Here is a 21,634-nt window from a genome sequence, read left to right on the forward strand (position 1 = left end):
TGCTTTAAGAAGGACAGTTGTCTGAGATGGGTCTATCCTATGACAATTCACTCGCCATGGCCAGCTCACCACAGCCAACTAGCCACAGTCAACTTTCCATGGCCATCTTACTGCGGCCAATTGTCCATGGGACAACTCAATACGGCCAACTAGCAACAGGACAACTTGCTGCAGAACAAGAGTTACACCAATATCAAAGAAATGGTGGAATAGAATCATTGTAGAAGGGATGCAAAAATAGTGACAAAATGAAATGTGAATGACAACAATTAAAATATTTTTATTTATTTTAAATAAATTGAATTGTTAAATTACTCTATAGCAAGTTGTCCCACAGTGAATTGGTCATGGCAAATTGTCCCATGTCGAGTTGGCTGTGGTGAGTTTACCATGGCAAGTTGCCCATGGCAAGTTATCCTGCAATGAGTTGGCCATGGTGAGTTGACTGTGACAAGTTGGCCACAGCGAGTTTGCCCATTCTGAGCTGGGAAACAAGCTATACTAAGTTTGCAGCTCATAGTGCAAATTGTGCAGAGAATATTGTACAAAATGAAGAATCTCTTAGGTTTCCAAATGTCTATTTCATCTTTATAGCATTTTGTCAGTTTAATGTAAGTTAAGAAATTAGTAAAAGACAGCTCCTTCTCCCAGATCTTTATATCCAGAAATACTTAATGAAAGTTTCTTTCTCAATAGCAAGATAGCTAGATATTTTGGTTAGCTGTAGTAATCTCATATATATAAAAGCAGAGTAAGAGAAATAAGTATCAAGTTTTCACGATATTTGTATAGCAATACTAAACACCGAACTTGAGAATATTCAGAGAAGGAAAGCATAACCTCATAACTTTCATTATTTTAAATGGACTTAATCTAAGTGCTAACACCAAATATTAAGTAAAAAGACTAAAAGCAATATGATACAAATTGATCCTTCAGTCACATTTTTTATAAATGCGAAATCAGGATGGAGAAAAAGTATATAGAAAAAATGGGTTCCGATTAAACCTCCCAAAGTTCTCAGTGGCAACTTTCGCTTATCTTTCAAAAACATTTTAACATTCTATTCTACTAGAAACAAGAGCCATAATATAAACTGGGAGTTCACAACTTTGGGGGGGTTTAAATGCACATCTGGAATTTTGAAAGTATATTACTTTTATTTTCATAAAATGAGAGATCTGATACGAATCACTAAGGAAAAAAATCCAATTATCAGAGCTAGATTGGTAGAATATTATTTCCAACATCATTTCTAGTCTCACAGGATACTCTCCACTAATTCATCTTATTGTTGTTGTCGTTTTTCTGAGACGATAGATACATTTGAAGGGGGAGCTTTAGATCCCTGCCATTTTAAATTCAAAAAAATGTTTTGGAGATCTAAGCCAGGCACAGAGGCATTGTTTGAAGTATCAATTAAATTTTAATTTACATTACAAGATACTCACAATACAGTCTTCATCACTGAGGCTGAATCTCTTCACATATTCTCATCTGCCCAGGTTGACCTTTTTTTTTTTTTGGCCCTTTCGCTAATATCATTTCTCTTTAGTCCAGCCATTAGACAAATAGAAAGGAAGATGCTATGGAGCTTTCGGTCAAAGCCCTGAATTACAGAATCTAGCAAAACATACCATTCCTAAACCACAGGCAGATAGCTGTGTAACCATTCATTTCGTGCATGGAGAAACTAATGAATCCAAATCTCTAGAGTTTTGGAGGAAAAAAGAAACAGGCAACCAATACAGACATATAGAATTCCAAATAAGTTAATATAATTGGCTTAGCTACACAAATTACTTATTATCTCCTTGAATAAGATCTTGGATTTCAGCAAACATTCAGGGACTATTGCAAGGAGTACAACCGAAAGTAGATTGTCTGGTTCGCTACTTGGATGTTGATAGGCAGGTGCTCCTTTTTCAGAAGAAGAAGAGGAAGAAGAGGAAGAAGAAAAAGAAGGAGGAGGAGGAGGAGGAGGAGGAGGAGGAGGAGGAGGAGGAGGAGAAGAAGAAGAAGAAGAAGAAGAAGAAGAAGAAGAAGAAGAAGAAGAAGAAGAAGAAGAAGAAGAAGAATCTGATTTCCTGTTTAGCCAATTAAATGCTAAATTCCATATATTCAGGCCTCTCAGTATGTGTTCAGCTACTAAAACTTTGGAGAACTTATTATACCATACTAAAATGACATGATTTGTCATGAGGAATACTATTTACAAGTCAAACTGAATTTCGAATTTCTCTGCAAATGAGACCTAAAAATGATTAATTGCTTCAATAAGCTTCCTAGTAGTTTTTAGAGGAAACTGTGTTTTAAGGGGAAACAATACCTTAGATTATCCCATTTACTCTTGTTGTTGGAGGAGTTTAGGACAACTTGCCACAGCCAATTCACCATGGCCAACTTGTCCCAGGACATTTACCACGGCTAACTTACCGCACGCAGAACAACTCATGTCGGGACAATTCAACACTGTATTAATCATTTCATTCAGTTACTTCTATTATTATTGAAATTAATTTAACTTTTGTATTTGTTGAATTGTCCTGCAGTGAGTTGGTCGTGGCAAGTTGGCTGTGATGAGTTGTCCCATTGTGCTGGAGAGGGAGAGAGAGAGAGAGGCAGTGAGGGAGCTTCAATGGTGTGATCATGGCACAAATTTGTAAACCTACCAATCAGTGAAACACAGGCAGAATTAGTTAGTATTCCAAAATCATCTGTTAAAAAGCAAGCAAACAAACCATAAGACAAATCATTCCACAAAATAACCAATAACATATTATGGTGGTAACACAATTCTGAAGTTAACCTGCCATGTGCTCTTTCAACTTGGTTAACAAATAACAACAAAGGGGTTAAAAATCTTATCAGAGTAATGTGTCAGTACTACAATATGCTTCCATTATATTTATGGTCTTAACTACCCTAGAAAATTCTCTAGCCTATTCAAACACTTCATCACTTGTATTAAAACTTGACCCTGCGATGCAGCACTCTAATATAATTAATCCCACTCCAGATGTTTCTTTCAATGAATGCAAAGAAATGTAAGTGCAGTCATGAAAAATAACTCAAAAAATGTATTCTGATCCTTCTCACCTTCCCTGTTATCCCCTGGGAAGGGTTTTGTACCGCTTCAAAGCTTTGGTATGTGTTATAATGGGGAGGGGGATTTCTATGCCCACCCAGAAGCAGACTCCCAAAGTCAAAACAATGAAACCTTTAATAGCTTGAACCGGAATATACCAGTCTCATTCTTTCTGTCCCTCCTTTGAATCACCTATGCACTGGTCTGCATAGAGTGCTGAAAGCTCCCACTTTCCCTCATTTAACTCGTGGATGACTCTGTAACACTCACTGAATTTGTATTAATGGAGATAAGCTAGCTACATTTTTCATGTATATGTGTATATATATATATGTATGTATATATATACACATATACATATACATACATATACATATACATATATATACATAACCTCAGAGAACAAATACATATACATACATATACATATGTATGTAGGGACGCGGTGGCTCAGTGGGTTAGGACGCTGAGCTTGTCGATCAGAAGGTCGGCAGTTTGGCGGGTCGAATCCCGAGTGCTGCGTAACAGAGTGAGCGCCTGTTACTCATCCCAGCTTCTGCCAACCTAGCAGTTCGAAAGCACGTAAAAATGCAAGTAGAAAAATAGGGACCACTACGGTGGGAAGGCAACAGCGTTCCGTGCGCCTTTGGCGTCTAGTCATGCCGGCCACATGACCACGGAGATGTCCTCGGACAAGCGCTGGCTCTTCGGCTTTGAAACGGAGATGAGCACCGGCCCCTAGAGTCGGAAACGACTAGCACGTATGTGCGGGGGAACCTTTACCTTTACCTTTATGTATGTATGTATGTATGTAAGTTATGTATATATGTATATATGTATATATACGTATATATACGTATATATATATGTATATATATGTTAAATGCTTGTTAACTATTTAGATTACCTTGCTAGGCCCCAAACATGGGACAAATCTTTATTTCCTGTTTCGACCTAACCGAAGGCCATCGACAGGCAGTAGTCACAACAGTGACAGCTCATATTTGTGTAAATTTTAGATTGCTAACAAAGAATTAAAGGGAGACTGATATGCATTTCAAACTTATTTGTTTTCATCAGTCAGCCATACCCATACACACACACACACATACACACACACACACACACACACACATATTCCAATATGTATGTATGTATGTATGTATGTATGTATATTTTCACATGCCAGACAGTATTTATTACATCTACTAAATGGATTTATCCTATGTGAAGCTGGTTTATGTTGACTTCCTTTGTCTGTCACAGGAAAAGAAAAAAAAGAAAGTAGCCAGTTTTGTCTATTTTTCTCAAAAGCGGCCCCCTTTCCACTAAGTGCAGATGCTATTCAGGCTTTACATTAGAATACCAAGCAATGGCATTTTCCAGACTATCTGCCAGATTATTGCTTGATCAGGAAACATATATAATGCCTATAGTCTCTAGAGAACTTAGCACTGGACCACCTAAGCCTACAATTTATTTCTAACTCCCAATCTCAAACTGGAAAATGGGGGAAAGGCAAACTGCCCACAGTAAAAACTGAAAAATGCAACATTAAAATAAATTGGTATAAATACAGATACAAATTATCATAGTATAGATTACGCTTTGCTTTTCCTTTCTCTCAAAATGTTACCCTATATATGAGAATTTGCTATGGACGTCCATAGTTAAGGATTAACCATTAGTATGGATTCCACACCATTGGGAAGTAAGACTAAATAAATGCAACACTGCTCATAAATATCATAACATTTTGCTCCTATATACTACTCCTAGAATACAACTAGTAGAGTATAGTGTACCGTTGCCGCTGACAGGACTTTGATCAAGGTAGTGGATTCCTCCCACAATCTAACAACGTGTCTATGCAAGTTATAAGTAAAAGTAGCACAAATGGGTGCATTTTTATCTGATCAGGAAGGACTGCATGATTAGTTCAAGGAGAAAGAAGCAACTGAGTGTGTGCAGGCAATAAAAGACAGCAACAGAGAAGAACTAAAGAAAATACTTTGAGTCCCTGTGACCGAATAAATATTTTGCACATATATCATAAAGTGTTAAACAAAATCTTAAAGATCCTTTGGAAAAAAAATACCCCTGGAAACATAGGTCTCCTTGTCACGCAAAAAAGTAAAAACATTTTTTAACGTTTGAAAAGCTGAAAGCAAAAGGCTACCAGAAATTCCACTATCACGGTTCTGTATATTCCAGTTTCATATCACGCAAGTGTGGAATTTAACAAGGGGTATAGCCATCAACAGTAGGAGGATTTCAGCACATATTTTTAAAAGCAACAAGTTCATAGCCTTTTATGAAAAGACAATTAAAAGCACACAGGCAATCCCTCATGTAATCCTCAGAAGCCAACAGATACATTTTAAAAGATCACCAGAGGTCAGAAGATAAAGATTCAGTTCATAGTTATAACTTTCCACTCCTCTTAATGACAAGCGCAAACAAAATAGCGTGTTGAAGAGCCACTTTGGCTCTTTTATTTAGTTATTTGGCTGGGAAATGTGTTTTTTTCTAAATACATTTGTATTATTAATATTGCATTTTAGCTCCTGTTAGCCACCCAGAGTCTCATTGGTAAGATGGGTGATATAGATATAAATTTAAAAAAAATGAAAAGTGTGAGATTGCACACTTTAATTTTTAGATTATATGATTTTAAGTAGATGTTATGGTAGGTCATCTTTTTCTAATCTGGTGTCTAATTGTGCAGGACTTCACCTTGCACCATCATAGCCACAATCAAACTGAAAAAGATTATCCTATGTATACTATTTCTTTGGAAAATATACACAAACTCTATAGAGTTTGTGCAAATTATCTTTAAAAAATCATATAATGCTTATGGAAGCTAGTGCTTAGCAAGCTATTTAGCTACTCACACATAAAGAAATATGCCATCAAACCAAGACATATGAAATATTCTAGATAATCAGTTACGCCAGTGCAAGCAAGCCAGCTAGACTACTGGTCTTCATGTTCTATAGTATGAATAAACTGGTTTACCAACCAGACTGATCATTGGCTTCCCAATGTGCTAGGATACTATTGGGCTTCTAAATGCTGCTGAAGTTAGATAATATAGTCAATGGTGAGATGTTGTGGGAATTACAGTTCAGAGCCATTTTGTAGGGCCACAAGCGTATCACTTTCCATACCTACAATCTACAATCTATGGAAAAATCAAAATAGCAACTACGAATGGAGATATTTCTAGAGCTGTGGTGTCACCGTGGTTAGAATACAGTATTCTAACTCTGCATTCCCACTGCCAGGAGTTCCCCTCTGACCAGCTCAAGATTGATTCAGCCTTCCATCCTTCCGAGGTTGGTAAAATGAGGACCCAGATTGTTGGGGGCAATATGCTGATTCTGCGAACTGCTTAGGGAGGGCCGAAAAGCACTATGAAGCTGTATATAAATCTCAGTGCTATTGTTATTCTGATTCTGAGAATTTATGCCACCTCACAGAGGTTTTCCTCATTCCTGTTTCCTCAAACCATGAGATTTATTCTACTGTTCTTTAAGATTCCGAACAAGCTTCTGTTGCTTAATTTCTCTCTCTTTAAACTCTAAGCTCCTTGCTAATTTTTCCCATACACCATTTTTTTGCATTGGAAAACAGCTCATGCTCCTATTAAAAATCACATCAGCTATTGCAAGAGACATGCAGCTTTCTATTCTAAAGATATAATTAACAAATTGATAATAGGATCCAACGGCCAAACATAAACCTTTAATAGCCTTGACACAGAGTTTAGTCCTTCTCATACTAAATCCTGTTTCTTCACAGATATGATTCTACCCAGTCTACTGTCCCTAGTAGGTACATTTGATATAACTAATATTACTGCACTATTAATGTAATGCTATCTAGGTTGTCAATTATAAGATCAGTATCATGAAATATCATTTATCCTACTAGGTCTGGCCAGCTTTAATATTAATTCTTGATAAGACCAAAGTCATAAAAAGCTTTTAGCCTGCATTTTCTAATTTTACAGCTTCCATCCTGTATTGTATAGAGAGTTGGAGGAAACAGTAGATAACTGCCAAAGGAAAACCTTTAGGGCAGTTACTAGAAAGCAAGTGAAGGCATTCACTGGTACTAACCATTGGAGTCATTTCCATCTGCCTTGCCAGAGAAGTCTCAATTCTTTGCCAACATGTATCTCTAAAGCTCTTATATTAAAGCTTTGCTTAATGTAAGCTCTATTACCACTATGTGGTACAATCAAGAAAAATAAAAGTTTAGCCAAAAAAAGCAAACAAAAAAAACCCAACACTCACCAACATGAGCATATTTCAGCTTATACACACATGGGGAAAATATCCATATCAACCCCCTTTCTGTGGTTGATCAAAAATCTGAGGATAATCTAACAAGTATTTTGTATGCCCATTCAACGGAATTGTAAGAAGAGCTTACTTCCTATATAGTTATTTGAAAAAAAGACCCTGCCCTTGCCAAATGAGGCTAATTCTGAGAACAAAACCTCATAAATTGTGCAAGTTATCTTTTGTTAAATGTAGCTGGCTAAGATTTTGACTGTTGCTTTGGCATTATTGTAAAAGGTAATCATCAATCATCCTGCACAAACTGGTTTTATGAAAGGGCATCAGGCCACTGAAAACATTAGATTATTTGTAGATACCTAAGCCTGTCGATCAGAAAGTCGGCAGTTTGGTGGGTCAAATCCCGAGTGCCGCGTAACAGAGTGAGCGCCTGTTACTCGTCCCAGCTTCTGCCAACCTAGCAGTTCGAAAGCACGTAAAAATGCAAGTAGAAAAATAGGGACCACTACGGTGGGAAGGTAACAGCATTCCGTGCGCCTTTGGCGTCCAGTCATGCCGGCCACATGACCACGGAGACGTCCTCGGACAAGCGCTGGCTCTTCCGCTTTGAAACGGAGATGAGCACCGGCCCCTAGAGTCGGAAACGACTAGCACGCATGTGCGGGGGAACCTTTCCCTTTTTAAGCAGGTAGTAGAGGAAGTAAACATTTTAAAATATTATACTGATGTTCAATTATATTCCTAAAGTCTGGAACTTGTCAATTTATGAAGAGCGTCCTGGACAGGGACAGTCAAAGGGCCATGTGGCCTATGGGCCATAAGTTGCCCAGGTCTGGATTAGACAATATACTTCTATGTTCTCAAGATTCACTTTCTTATTTAAAAAACTGAGTTGTATTAATTTGCATAAAGATATAACTATTACATTCTATTTAGAAAATTAGAAAAAAACATTTTTTCTTCTTTCACCCTTTACATTTGTTTTTTAGTTCTATTTAGATTTTATATATACTTTTGTTTGAATTGTATTTAAAGTTTTTTTTAAATTATCACCAGTTTTAAGAATATTGACAACCATTATTTAAAAACAATAATTACAATTCCCAAACCCCAGACCTTGCCTTCCATGAGCTCTAACTAAAGTTCCTTTTAGTCCTTTTTCCATTACAAGGACTAGTATTTCAGGACATTTATGAATTACAAATTTAGGGAATATTTCCATTCATAGCTTCTCAACTACATAAGTGGTTAAATACAGCCAGACAGTAATAAGGTCCAGATGCTTTATGAAGTTTAACAGAGAAGACTACACGTATTTTATTCCATACCATCAACTTTTATCTTCCTGTTAAGATTCAGGCCAACTGCTTAGTCTTAGGGAGTTCTTTGCATGTGATGTCAGAAACAGTTTATCCTGGGTCAAAATGTAGAATGTTTCATACATTATGAAGTATATTAAAGAAATGTTTCCAAACCAGCTAAACGACCAAACATATGGAAAGATATTATTACATAAATGAGGGTCGGATTTTTTAAAAATCAAATTATATATATGAGTATGAATAATGGTGTCCATCATTTTGGAAACAATTCATAGCACAGGAAAAGTAATTCTTCACATACAGTAAAAACCCTGGCTTAAATAGGCTACTTAAGGATACAGGTGTTTTAAATCCTGTAAATTAAATTATGATTTCTGTCAATATATCCTTGCATATTTGACTTAAATTGCATTTTATATATAGTAAAACCTCCTTTTAACAAATGTTCAGTTTTAAATGAACAAATGTGTTTTTAAAGCTGAATAAATGGTTTGCTCCTGTGAGCATGAAAACTAAGAAGGGATACAATGTCCCAGCCTGTCTCACACCTTTATTACACAAGAATTGTATTGTACACTACATTTTGAATATTGTGAGTAGTTCAGTTTGCTATTTTTTTAAAAAAAAATTCTATACAGGAGAAAATATTGATAGATGGAACTTGGGATAGGCAGTCTTATAAAGAATCTAAACACTGACACACTATCTTTCAAAACGCTACAGTGCCAAATTATTCACTGCAACAAAAAGACAAACAAATCCTCCTTTATGCAATGTGTAATATACAAGATTTAATTCTACAGAAGCTGCAATAGTCACTAGTTGACTTAATTTTCAAAATGAGAAAATAATTCGCAGACAGTAGCCAAAGATGAAAACTGATTTTTTTCCCAGTCAAAAACGGTGTGCTTGATTGTGAACAAAAAAAGAACTATCTTGCTTCACAGCTTCCAGGAATGTATGGTTATTTAGTAAAGAGAAACAGAATACCAAATTTATTCTTAATGAAATCCAGCTGGACATTCTGGTTTCATGTTTAACATTTGTACAGTATATTAAGGTCAGGGGTTGGCGTGCTTTAGCTTAATTTGACCAAGTGCCTTTTTGTAAGCATATCGTACTATCAGGTCTTGTCCCAATCTCTTACTGCATTTGTGAAATGAATTGTATGGACAAAAGCAACCTGTATTGTCCATTTTCAACTTCAGGGGCATCTAAAGATTCTGTAGTCTCCAAGAAGACATCTTGCTTCCAATACCAACTCTATATAGGTTGTATAAAGGCTTGTTTTAGCTCTAAATACCCACCAGCACAGAAACATCTCCCAATCCCCACCACCATCACCGAAAAAAATATATTAGAAGCAGGCAAGTCCTATTGGATGGGTGTTCCCAAATGCAGTGTCATAGCAGGCATACAATTCTCACAAGAACAATTCTTAACAGTCTTCTCTTCCCAGTTCAGAATCAGAAAGGAAAGACAATAATTTGCTCTGGCTCTGTCGGGAAACCAATTTTAAGCATAATGATCAAGATTGTCAAATGTCAATACACTGTACTGTAAGGAGACAAACCAAAAAACCCACAACCATTATCAATTCCATTTAGAAGTCCTAGACAAGGGTTGTTGACTCCAGAGTGCATCTCTCCTCTGCAAGTTCCAGAATAGTGGCAATGCAGAGATGAGTCTTCATTGAGGTGATGCCAATTCTGTGGAATGACATCCCCTGATACAAACTGATTATATTATATTGTGTACCAATATATTCCCTGAATGTGACAAACAATGGAAAATGTAAAAATAAAGACGATTTACCAAAGCAAACACCACGGTGTGGGACAAAGGCTTTACAGGCTGCTGCAATAGCCAACTCAGCTGAAATTACTGTCTTAATTATCAGATCCTCCACGCTGGCCATCAAAGCTAAGATAAAAATGGGAAAAAAACAAAAGCAATAATCTTAAGTCAAGAACTATTAACCTACAATATTTTAACAGTGAAAACAAAATTTAGCTTCAGATGCAAAATGATGTCCCCTGATCTTTACAACCACACATTTAATCCTTGTGTTGGATGAATTTGGCATACGTTGCGTGTATTTTGGTGATATTTTCTGATTTTTCCATCTTATTTATTCCTTTTATTGTACTTATTTACCTTATTTCATTTGTAGTTCAGTTGTTATATATGGTAAGCTGACCAAAATTCATTTGAGTCAGGTTGTGTCAAAATCGAAACAAATAAATTTGGAACTCTTTTTATTGATCTGAAATATTTTGTACATCTTATATAATTTTTATTTAAAAGATTCTGAAACAGTTTAAAACTTTGGTTTTATCAAATGTTAAAAGAAGGCATGATAACATATTCACCTTCATGTTTGTTCCCAAGATCGCTTCATGAAAAATATTCCACAAGTTAAGCTTCTAACGTTTTCCAACTGTCACCAGTTAGCCCTACTTGGGATTTTGCTCTATTTTTTGCTATGCCATGTCCATCAGCGATCCTGAACACTTATAAGCTATTAAAGGAAAGTATGACCCCAGATGACTGCCAGGAGAAAATTTTCTATGACAGTTTCTGTATGACACTGCATAGTAAAGGAAGGAAAAATTGAGCTATTTGGGCTTTTGAGCTCTATCAGTTGGAGCAAGTTGTCAAAAAAAGAGGTGTGTGTAATACAAGAGACTTTCTTTTTCAATAAGAATCAAAATATCTTTCAGAACGTGCCTACAAAAATTGATTTCATATTCAGAAGCAAACTTATGGTATTCCCATAGAAAGTACTCCTGGTCTTCTCTACAATGATCTTATTTACAACAAAAAGAAATACATTTCTTGCTATTCCTGAATTATCTACGTTCAAAACTCTCAAAGATATCCTGATGGCCCTCCAAACTAATCTTTGGTTTAAGATCAAACACCCATCTTTCAATCTTGTGACATCCTTGCCCACACAGATACCACAGAAACTGGAGTCTTCCATATTCTCTTGCATACCCCGTTCCATTTCATATGAGTTCGCGAGCATGTTTGAAATTTTTCATCTTAAATTAAATGATCTCAAGCAGACATACAGTTAATTCCATGCTTGGATGTGCCAATGAAAGTCACATTGATGAAGAATTTTTTTAAAAAAAATTATTTTGCCAGACTTCTGTCACCACCGATAACACAGAATGCCTCAAACTAATTATTTCAAAGACAGGCTGAAATTTTCATTGTCAATTAACCATGCTATCGGTAGGCCAATCAAAGAGCATCAGATCTCCTACAGAGTATAAAATTCTTGAATGAAAGGCATTCACTAAAGGAGTCACTGTTCAAAGGAAAGTGCTATTACAAAAGATATATTCAGAGAAAAATAAGATATGAGATTATAGCCCAGAAGAAGTACAGTAGTCAAAGTAGAGAAAAACTGTTAGGAACAGTTTCAGACAGTTAGATAACTAAATCTACTAATATTTATGAAAAACAGCCAGTTTGGTACAATAGTTAAGGTATTAGGGGAGAAACTGGGAGACTATAAATTCTAGTCTCATCTTAGGTACAAAGATCAACTGGGTGACTTTCAGCCAGTCACTCTCAGCCCTAGGAAGCAAGCAATGGCAAACTACTTTTGAAAAAGTTACTAAGAAAACTGTAGAGATTTGTCTAGGTAGGTGCCAAGGGTCAACACTGACTCAAAAGGGGAAAAATTAAAATGAAAAGGTGTTCTAAAGATGATTCAGGAAATAGTAATAGATATCTGCTCACCCGTTGTATCTTTTCCTTCTTGTTTCAGGTATCTCAGCATTGCACTCATACTCCATTTGTTTCCATAATCCTCCACTTCAGGATCATCACAACTAAAACATAAGAAATACCTTTTATCCTGATCACCTGTGATGGAATTCTACCTCCAAAGTCTGCTTGGTTAATTCATATTTTCATATATTGTTTGATTGCACTTAATAACTGCTTTAAGACACTTTTGTTTTAACACAATATAAAAGAATTAAATACATATAGAAACCGATAATTTATTTCCAATTCAAGCTCAAGATCTCTTAAGAAATCTACGTACCTGACATAGTCACCACTCTTCTTGTTGACACTATAATTTGTAAGATGCATGAATTGGTTTTTAATATTCTTTGATCCCTGGTCATATCTCACAGTTGCAAACCTACAAAACAAAAATGGACATAACAATTTTTAATGGAAATAAAACTAACCAATTTTTTCAACTGATGTTTCTGAGTTAGCTTCAAAGGTAGCCTGATGTAAACTTGCTGAAGTAATCTACACATGAAGTGACAAGATCATAAATCACATTTGTCAGGGTATTCTGGTCAAAAAAAAGCCTACAACTGGTGAGTCAGCTGAAGCAGAGGTCCCTCCTGAGTCAAAATTGGAACCAAAATGAAGCCAATCCAATCACCAACAAATAGAAGCTCCATGTTGAAGGGATTTAATCTGACTATAGGATGTCTCTAACCCAGGCATGTCAAACTTGTGATGTCACACGATGTATCGTGACTTTTTCCCCATTGTCGGCAATGGGGTAGGTGCGGCTTTGGTGTGACGCATCTGGCCCGCGGGCTGGCAGTTTGACATGCCTGCTCTAACCAGTGTAGTAATTGGTTAAAGTACTAAGTAGGAGTTTGGAGACTCAGGTTTTAACCCTCCCTTTGGCATGGAAATCAGCTAGGGGACTTTAGGCCAGTCACTTCCTCTTAGTTCAGATCAGCATCAGACTCTGCAACAAGTCAGCTGAAAAACAAAAACCCACATCATACATCAATAGCTTCACTGGAAGAACTGCAGAGAAAGCAATGCAAGCAGAACCTGTAACCAAGTGGGACAAACATTAAGTACTACTAACACTACAATAGGCATAGTAGCAACAGAAATCAAAATTCAAGAAGGGATTCCTTGAAACAAAGATAGTGACTGCTTTCTATTACTTGAAGCAATAAGGCAGACATGCTAAACACAAGGCCCGGGGGCCAGATCTGGCTTGCGAAGTGGTTTCATGTGGCCTGTGAAGCCATCCTGGAAACAGTGAGGGAACGGCCCCCGCTGCCTTGACCCTGGCCAGCTGGGAGCCAATGTACAATTTCATGGTGGCCATCTATGCTGAAATACATTCAGTCTTAGCTCCACAAGGCCATCTGGAAACAGCGAGGGACCGGCCCCCGCCACGTCAGCATTGCCCGCTGGGCACACGCTAGGGAAGTATCACCCTTTATGAGGAATGAAGAAATGCACCATTGCCTGGAAGTGGCCAGCACATGGTCCTGCTTACTTTGGGCAGGCTAGGGGCTGGGCAGCGTTACACTTCTCTCCAGATTTGTGCCACCTGGCCCAGCCTCTCGGCACTGTGAGGAGAGCACCCTACTGCCTGCCAAAACCGGGCAGGCTGGGGGCTGGGCAACACTGCACAGATAACATCCCCTCCCCCAGAGTCCACCAAACCAGATATGTGAAGTAGGTGAGGGCCATGTGCTGGCCACTTCCAGGGGTTGGTGCATTTCTTCATTCCTCATGAAGGATGACACTTCCCCAGCTGTGTTTCTTGCCTGTTTTTCTTCCTCCCTCATCTCAAATATTTTCCCACCACTCTGTTCTTAGGAAGGAAGGAAGGAAGGAAGGAAGGAAGGAAGGAAGGAAGGAAGGAAGGAAGGAAGGAAGGAAGGAAGGAAGGAAGGTGAGGGAGGGTCTGAGGGAAGTCCTGCCTTAGTCCTGCCCTGCTGTCTTTTCACCATCCCCTTGCCCCCTCCTCCTGGCCTATCCTGGGGGGTCTCCCATCCTATTGCTAAGGAAGCTTTGGATACAAAGCCAGGTCTTCTCACATGGAGAGGGAGTGGGCCTCCCTCTTGACTTTGCCCTCATACCCATCATGAGCAACCTGGCTAAGGAGAACAAGCATGGCAGCAGCAGCCTTGAGGAGGAGGTAAGTGCAGCTGGGCGCCCCCTTGGGGAAGTGGGGCTGGGCTTAGTGCCGTGGGTGCTTGATGGCTGGGCTGGGCATTTGACCTCCACGCCACTGTCCATCCTTCCCCCACATGACCTAAGAGGAACAGTGAGGCTCCTCCAGTGGACCATGCCTTGGCACTTGCCTCGGTCCCATGTTCTTCTGCCAGAGACCTTCAGATCTGTCCCACTCCTGCCCAGGCCCCCATGGGCACCCTTGACACGAACAATGTAGAGCTAGCCATGCCCACCCAGTAAGCCACACGCACTCCAGCCACACCCACCCAGTAAACCATGCCCACCCTGGCCACACCCACCCAGCCCCCCCCCCGGAGGGCAACTGCAATGCTGATGTGGCCCTCAATGAAATTGAGTTTTACACTCCTGCAATAAGGCCATCTGTAAGTTCTCATTCTCAGAGTATTTAACAGCATTAACATTTACTGCATTATATTACAATCCCTCCCCTTAGCACAGGGGTCTTCAAACTTGGCCCTTTTATGACTTGTGGACTTCAACTCCCAGAATTCCTCAGCCAGTGTGCCTGGCTGAGGAATTCTGGGAGTTGAAGTCCACAAGTCATAAAAGGGCCAAGTTTGAAGACCTCTGCCTTAGCATGAAACAAGAAAAGCTTTATGCAGCACCATACATTCAGTTAATTATATATAGGAAGGTAACAGCGTTCTGTGTGCCTTTGGCATCTAGTCATGCCGGCCACATGACCACGGAGACGTCCTCGGACAAGCGCTGGCTCTTCGGCTTTGAAACGGAGATGAGCACCGGCCCCTAGAGTCGGAAACGACTAGCATGCATGTGCGGAGGAACCTTTACCTTTACCTTTTAAGTGGAACCTGAAAACACACTTGCAACAACTATCCTCTTTTTTGCTGCCTCTTCTCCTCTACCAAGCCAGAATGCTTTGTTTGCAGCCTTATTAAAGTGACAAACACAGATTCCAGAATCAGGAGAAAACACTCGAGGAGCAGAGCTCCTCAATTTTTGTTCACAGGCAGGGATTACTATTGAGTCACTCTTTTACGCTTATGTTGCATCCTTATCTCAATGTAGCAAATATTTCAGAATCACTTTTCACAGTTAAACACAATGACTATGAACAGATTATAAATGAATGACGGATTGTAAAGTTTATTGGGGCACTAGAATATTATTCCAGTAACTGAATGGCTCAAAGTAATAACATACTACTGCAAAATAAACTCTTTCCAGGATCTGGTAGTTTCCAAATCAATTCCAAATCCTTTCTCCAATTCTGAATTCCACCCTACCCCCACCCTCACCCAACAATCATTCCAGCTTCCTTCCTTTCTCTTTTTAACCCATCAATCAAGGGTGTTTTTACATCTTCACAGTAAACCTGACACTCTGATCTTGGAGACCAACAGCTGCAGCCAGTTTAATCCTAAAGTAATTAATCTGCGTTAGAAAGAAGTACCAAGGATTGTGGCTCAAAACGGATACATTTCCTATTAAAACAACAACAACGTTGATCATGGAACCTGTTGCCATTTCCCCACTTCCTAAGTTATCTCTGTTCCCAAAATATCAAGGCAAGGGTTACTGTGAGAAGGACTGGACTGCTGCAACAGACTCTGGCCACAATACAGCCTATGAGGTAATCTGAATTCCTTGGCTCGCAGTAAGTACCTGAATTCTTTAAAAAACCACAGGAATCCACAGAGAAAGGTAAATATCTCCACGGAGCCAGTGTTAATTAACAAGCAGGGTAACTAAAGGAGAGGGCCGGAGGAGGCTCAAGAAACAGGAAAGCCCAGTGTCAGAAATGACAAGACGCTGCTGCTTGCTCCTTCATTTCAGAATGTGAATGATTGCTTGGCCACATCCATTTTCCACCCACCCTCTTTCCTTCTCTGGGCCCCTCAGAAGCACATTTGGTTTTCTGCTCAACCCGCTGTACTTCCACAAACAGCTCTGTGTTTTCTCTAGCTTACCACTAGCTTAACTGCAAGTGTTTGCTCAAAAGATACTAGGCCCCAAATTCCCACCTCTTTAAAACTTTTTCTGAATAGATGAAATTTTCTCCTGATTCCAAACAAAGAAAAGTTGATTTTTAAGCCTGAAAATAACCAACCTTGTGCCTGACTGCCCCCTGCTGGGATATTATTTTGGTGTAAAGCTTGCACAGCCTTCAAAGCAAACGTTAGAGGTAGGCTGATTGCAACTAAATAATTATGCAACAAAGCAATAATAACACCCACTTTCCAAACATAGGTATTTACAAGATTGACATTTCCAGATTTTATATGATTTTATCGGTCTTTACACAACTGAAACCGGAAGGTCCAAGAGTACGCTAAAATATTCATATAAAATTGCATTTCTGAGGATCAGGATAAAACCAACTACTAGTTGGCAGCAAAAGGTTTAATGTATCTTTTTGTTGCCATCAAATGATCATCTGCATTTTTGCAGCAAAACTGTGGTAGGTCTCTGAAATTATCTACTTTAATGTCAACTTTTGTAGAGGATGTAGGGACAAAACAACATTTTCACAAATTAACCTCTCACTTTATACTGTCAGATCTTATTTCTAAAAGACAAAGACAGTGTATGAAACCCTTAAATTATTTCACCTAAGTGAGCAATATGTGGCAGAATTAGTTCACAGCTACTTTTTAAATTCAAAGCAATAACATTATTATCCTTCCTTTCTGGTTTACACTGGTTTATGAGTCTCATAAGCATATATTTCTGAAAGAAAGAGCAATATTTGTATAGTATGGGAGTAATTTGTGAAGCGTCTACATAAATGCATAGACTATAGGAAAAACATAGAAAGAACTAAGAGAAAGAAAGGCAGGAAGGTACGTGTAATTTAGCAGGCATTACTGAAACCTGCCATGATAAAATTCATGAGCAGAAGGCAAGGACGGAAGGGTACAAATGGAACAGGTCAGATGTGAAGGAAGAGTAGCATTATATCTGAAGGAAATGCATGGATGTACTAAGATGCAAGCATGAGAATCCATGTTTGTCAGGAGCATTTGGGTAAGAACTGAAATAATAGAAAACAACAATAGAAATGTGAGGCATTTTGCCAGGAGTGGCAGAACATCTGGATAATACTCCTCTGGTCCAGATCATATAATTTTTCAGGGATAAGACATATTGTTATATTAGGAGACTACATGGATATCTACTAATAGACAAACTCAGCCAAGACTGCAAGATTCTAAAAATGCTTGCTGTTTTATTTTCCAGAAGATTTAACAAAGAACCAAGAGGATCAGCTGGTGGAAAAGTAAGAAGAAATGGGTACCTTAGGAAGATGTAATCATATAATCTTGAAATTCAAAATATTACAGAAACAGAAACTAAAATATAGTTGTACATACACACTAATTGAGCCAATTTCAACAAACTTAGAAAAGAACTAGGCAGAATCCCATTGGCAGAAATCCTCAAGTCAAAGGAAGGACAGAAGTGTTCAGAAGTTCTAAAAAATAAGATACTGGATGAACAATCATAAACCATTATAAGGAGGAAAAATTATTTGGGGGAAAAGTTTGAACACCAATGTGGATGCTTAGGGAATTCGGACTGAGCCAAGTTAAAAAGGAAATAAAGATAATGTAATCATCAACAAAGTCTACCAAGAAATAGCTATTACCAAAAGAAAGTAAATCAAAAAGGTTAAAGCCCCAAAGGAATTTAAGCTCAAAAGTAAAGCTAAAAGCAAGAAAAACGGGGGGGGGGGGGGTGTTGGCCACAACATTATAACAAAAAGGAAGGATAAGTCCACAGTTTGAAAAAGCTGAGGTAAGGACAAAGGCATAATTCCTCAACAAGTACCTTGAGTTTTCTCCTCAAAGGGGAACAGAATGCAAATGGACTGAAGCAAAACAACCGTCACAGGAGAAACCAGTAACCCAAGGTAAATAAAGAAATGGATAGAAAGCACCTTGCTAACGAACAGCTTACATTTGCAGGACCATAACAATTACACCCAAGAGTCTTAAACTTCCAAATATCACCCCAAAACTCCTATTATGGTTTTTGAGAAATTATGAACACAATCTATAATTAAAGATTAAAGGAAGACAAACGGCAAGCATTCCTATCATCAAAAGGGACAAAGAAAAAAGGACCCGGGTAACTATAGACCAATGGTGGTGAACCTATGGCACAGGGGCCAGAGGCGGCACTCACATCTCTCTCTGTGGGCACACATGCCGTTGCCCCAGCCCCGCCTCCCTCCACGGCCCCCTCCTCACCAGAGCCCTCCAAGAGAGTTGCCCCCCGAGCGCGGTCCGTGTGGAGCAGCACAGCCAAGGACATGGCAGCTGGGCAGCAAGGACAAGACTCTGCCCTTGCGCCCCATTGCACGCAGATGATATTGCGGGGTGTGGGCGAAGGGCATGGCCACCATGGTGCTGCTGGGCCACCTGGGCGAGGCGGGCCATGGAGTAGGTGGGTGGTCCTGCAGGCAGGCGGGGGTGGGCTGGGGGTAGAGAAGGTAGGGATGGAACAGACAGAGGGGGGGCAGGAGTGGTTTTTGGGCACTCGGTCTCTAAAATGTTCGCCATCACTGCTATAGACTGCTCAGGTTGAAGCTGCTGCTGGGTAAAACTCTGAAACTAATTATTAAGCAGGCTGGTTTGCGTTATCAAAACTGAATGAAGTATTAGATATATCAATGACTCCATATCAAGCTGGAGGGAAGTATCAAGTGGCATACCATTGGGATCCATTCTTGGCTCTATACTACATTTTATTCTATGAATGGTAAGTTAGAAAACTTTACGTATGATATAGACATAGGAAGGAAAGCCAATTTCTTAGAAAAGATTTTCAGGATTCAGGAGGAAGCTTGTTGCTATAACCTGAAACAGAGAGCATAAAACAGTAAGATAAATTTCAACAGGGACAAATGCAACTTCCTACGTTTAGATAGGAAAAAGAAAGCCATGTGTGAGGAAGTTTCTAAATTAGAGACAGACAGTCAGTCAGACAGATGATAGACAAACAGACAGGATTGGTGGAAAAAGAGGAGGGAAATCATACTTGACAGCACTACATTTTAAAAGATTACAAGAATTTTGGATTATTAGAAACTGAATATTCAAATATGCTGCTAACCAAGTATAATATCAAGATCAAGAGAAGTCATCATTATCCTCTATTCTGCACTAGGCAGACCACGTCCAGAACGTTGTGTCTTGATTGGAGGAATCCATTTTAGAAAGGAAATATGTCCAGAAAACAGTAATCAAGAAGATAAGGATTCCAAAAAGAACAACTTATGAAGAACAGGTACTGCAAATGTTTAGCTAGGATAAAAGGTGGCAGGAAGACATGAAAGCTAAAAGGCAATCTTGATACCTAAAAGGATATCATGTAGAAGATGGGACAAAACTGTTAGAGTGGGTTCTATATGACAAGAATCAATTGTTCTAAGTGACGAGGCAAATTTTGATCAGGAAAACATTCTTTATTTTAAGAGTTGTCTAACAATGGAGTAGACTGCCTTGGAATAGAGATGCTTAAACAGAAGCTAGACATCCATCTGTCTAAGATGTGGAAATAGAGACCACTTGCTCTCCAGGACCCCTTCCAATTCTTACTTCTATAATTCTATAAAATTTAGGAAATGCAAAAATATCAACAAGCAAAGAGTCTTTAAAATTTGCTACTGTTACCAGAAGCCAAGGGCAGGAAAATATTTCAAATATTATTACATATATTCAAAATTTCTCCACCACTACTTGAAGACCAGTAGCTCAGTATTTAAAGACTTAAATTCTCTGAGATGAAGGTAGAAAATAACTTAAAGTTAGAGGGACTAGCATATTTAGAAATTACTCTTCATAATTTTCAATTTTCAAAAGTTCAAAAGAACTGTAAGATCAACCAGTCTCTTACTATTCCTAACGGATACATAAAAAGAAAGCTTATGACTGCAAATTCACATGGTAAGGCATTCAGCTTATATACCATAAGATACAAAATCAAGACTTACCGAGCCAAACCTTCCTCATAGAGATAGATGACAAGGGGATCATAGGATGTTACCACAACATAAAGGCGCACATCAAATTTGAAGTCTAAAAACAGACCCAACCATAATTAGTTGCTAGAAATTATTCAGAACGTTGAATCTACTTAAGGACAGAATATATAATTAGATATTTTCAAGGACCATCTAACGGTCAAGTATCAGTAAATAGAAATATTTCTAGCTTAGATAATAATTATACAGCATTTACTACAATAACAAAATAGAAAACACAACTGCTTTCTTATGGTTCATTAATTCACTGTCAATTATCTTCAAATTTCTGGGAAAAAAAACCCCTAAATTTTAATATTAACTCACCATCTATTAGAAGTGGGTTGTTGATGTAACGGGAAACCAGTATGTTTTCCTCAAGGGAAATTTGACTTGGCTATAGAATGAGATAGACAGAAAAATGGGATGAAGAACTGAAAAGTTGAATGCTGATTTCACGAAGTTACTTTGTCCGTTACCTTTCAATGAATATTTATTGGGTTAATAAACTTCATGGTGACCCCTAATATTTTCTTTCTTTTTTAAAAAAAACTTTTCTACACCAAACAGGGCAATTGCAGTATTGTTCTTAAAGTGCAGAAACATCCAAGATATCATGCACAGCATTATAATATAGAAGAAAAGGATGGGCCCATTCTTCACTGGTAAAACAGTTTTGACTAGCCTCATCATACATAGACTGATATGGATCCAAATTAATGTAATATACTCTAGAGAAGTCGCATGTATAATATGCATAAACTTCAGATTATACATAAAAAAACATCTTAGAACAACAGCTTCCTTCCTTCTTTCTCTTTCTCTTTTCTTTCTTTTTTTCTTCCTTCCTTCCTTCCTTCACCTTTGAGTCAGTGTTAACTCCTGGCAATTGCCTGAACTACTCCATGCAGTACTGTTGACAAGATTT

At 38.4% G+C, this 21,634-nt stretch overlaps 1 protein-coding gene across 1 annotated transcript in view; it reads right to left on the reverse strand.

Moving 5' to 3' along the window:
- Nucleotides 1–21,634, reverse strand: part of TTLL5 (tubulin tyrosine ligase like 5) — a 150,415-nt gene that overhangs the window by 111,022 nt on the left and 17,759 nt on the right. The window contains exons 8-12 of the mRNA XM_083349082.1: nucleotides 21,034–21,103; nucleotides 20,677–20,761; nucleotides 12,787–12,888; nucleotides 12,477–12,568; nucleotides 10,536–10,643 (exon numbers count right to left, since the gene is read on the reverse strand). Of these exons, the coding sequence (XP_083205208.1) occupies nucleotides 10,536–10,643; nucleotides 12,477–12,568; nucleotides 12,787–12,888; nucleotides 20,677–20,761; nucleotides 21,034–21,103 (457 nt within the window). The remainder of the gene's footprint in view (nucleotides 1–10,535; nucleotides 10,644–12,476; nucleotides 12,569–12,786; nucleotides 12,889–20,676; nucleotides 20,762–21,033; nucleotides 21,104–21,634) is intronic.

Source organism: Vipera ursinii, assembly GCF_947247035.1.
Source record: "Vipera ursinii genome assembly, chromosome: 1".
Taxonomy (NCBI): Eukaryota; Metazoa; Chordata; class Lepidosauria; order Squamata; family Viperidae; genus Vipera; species Vipera ursinii.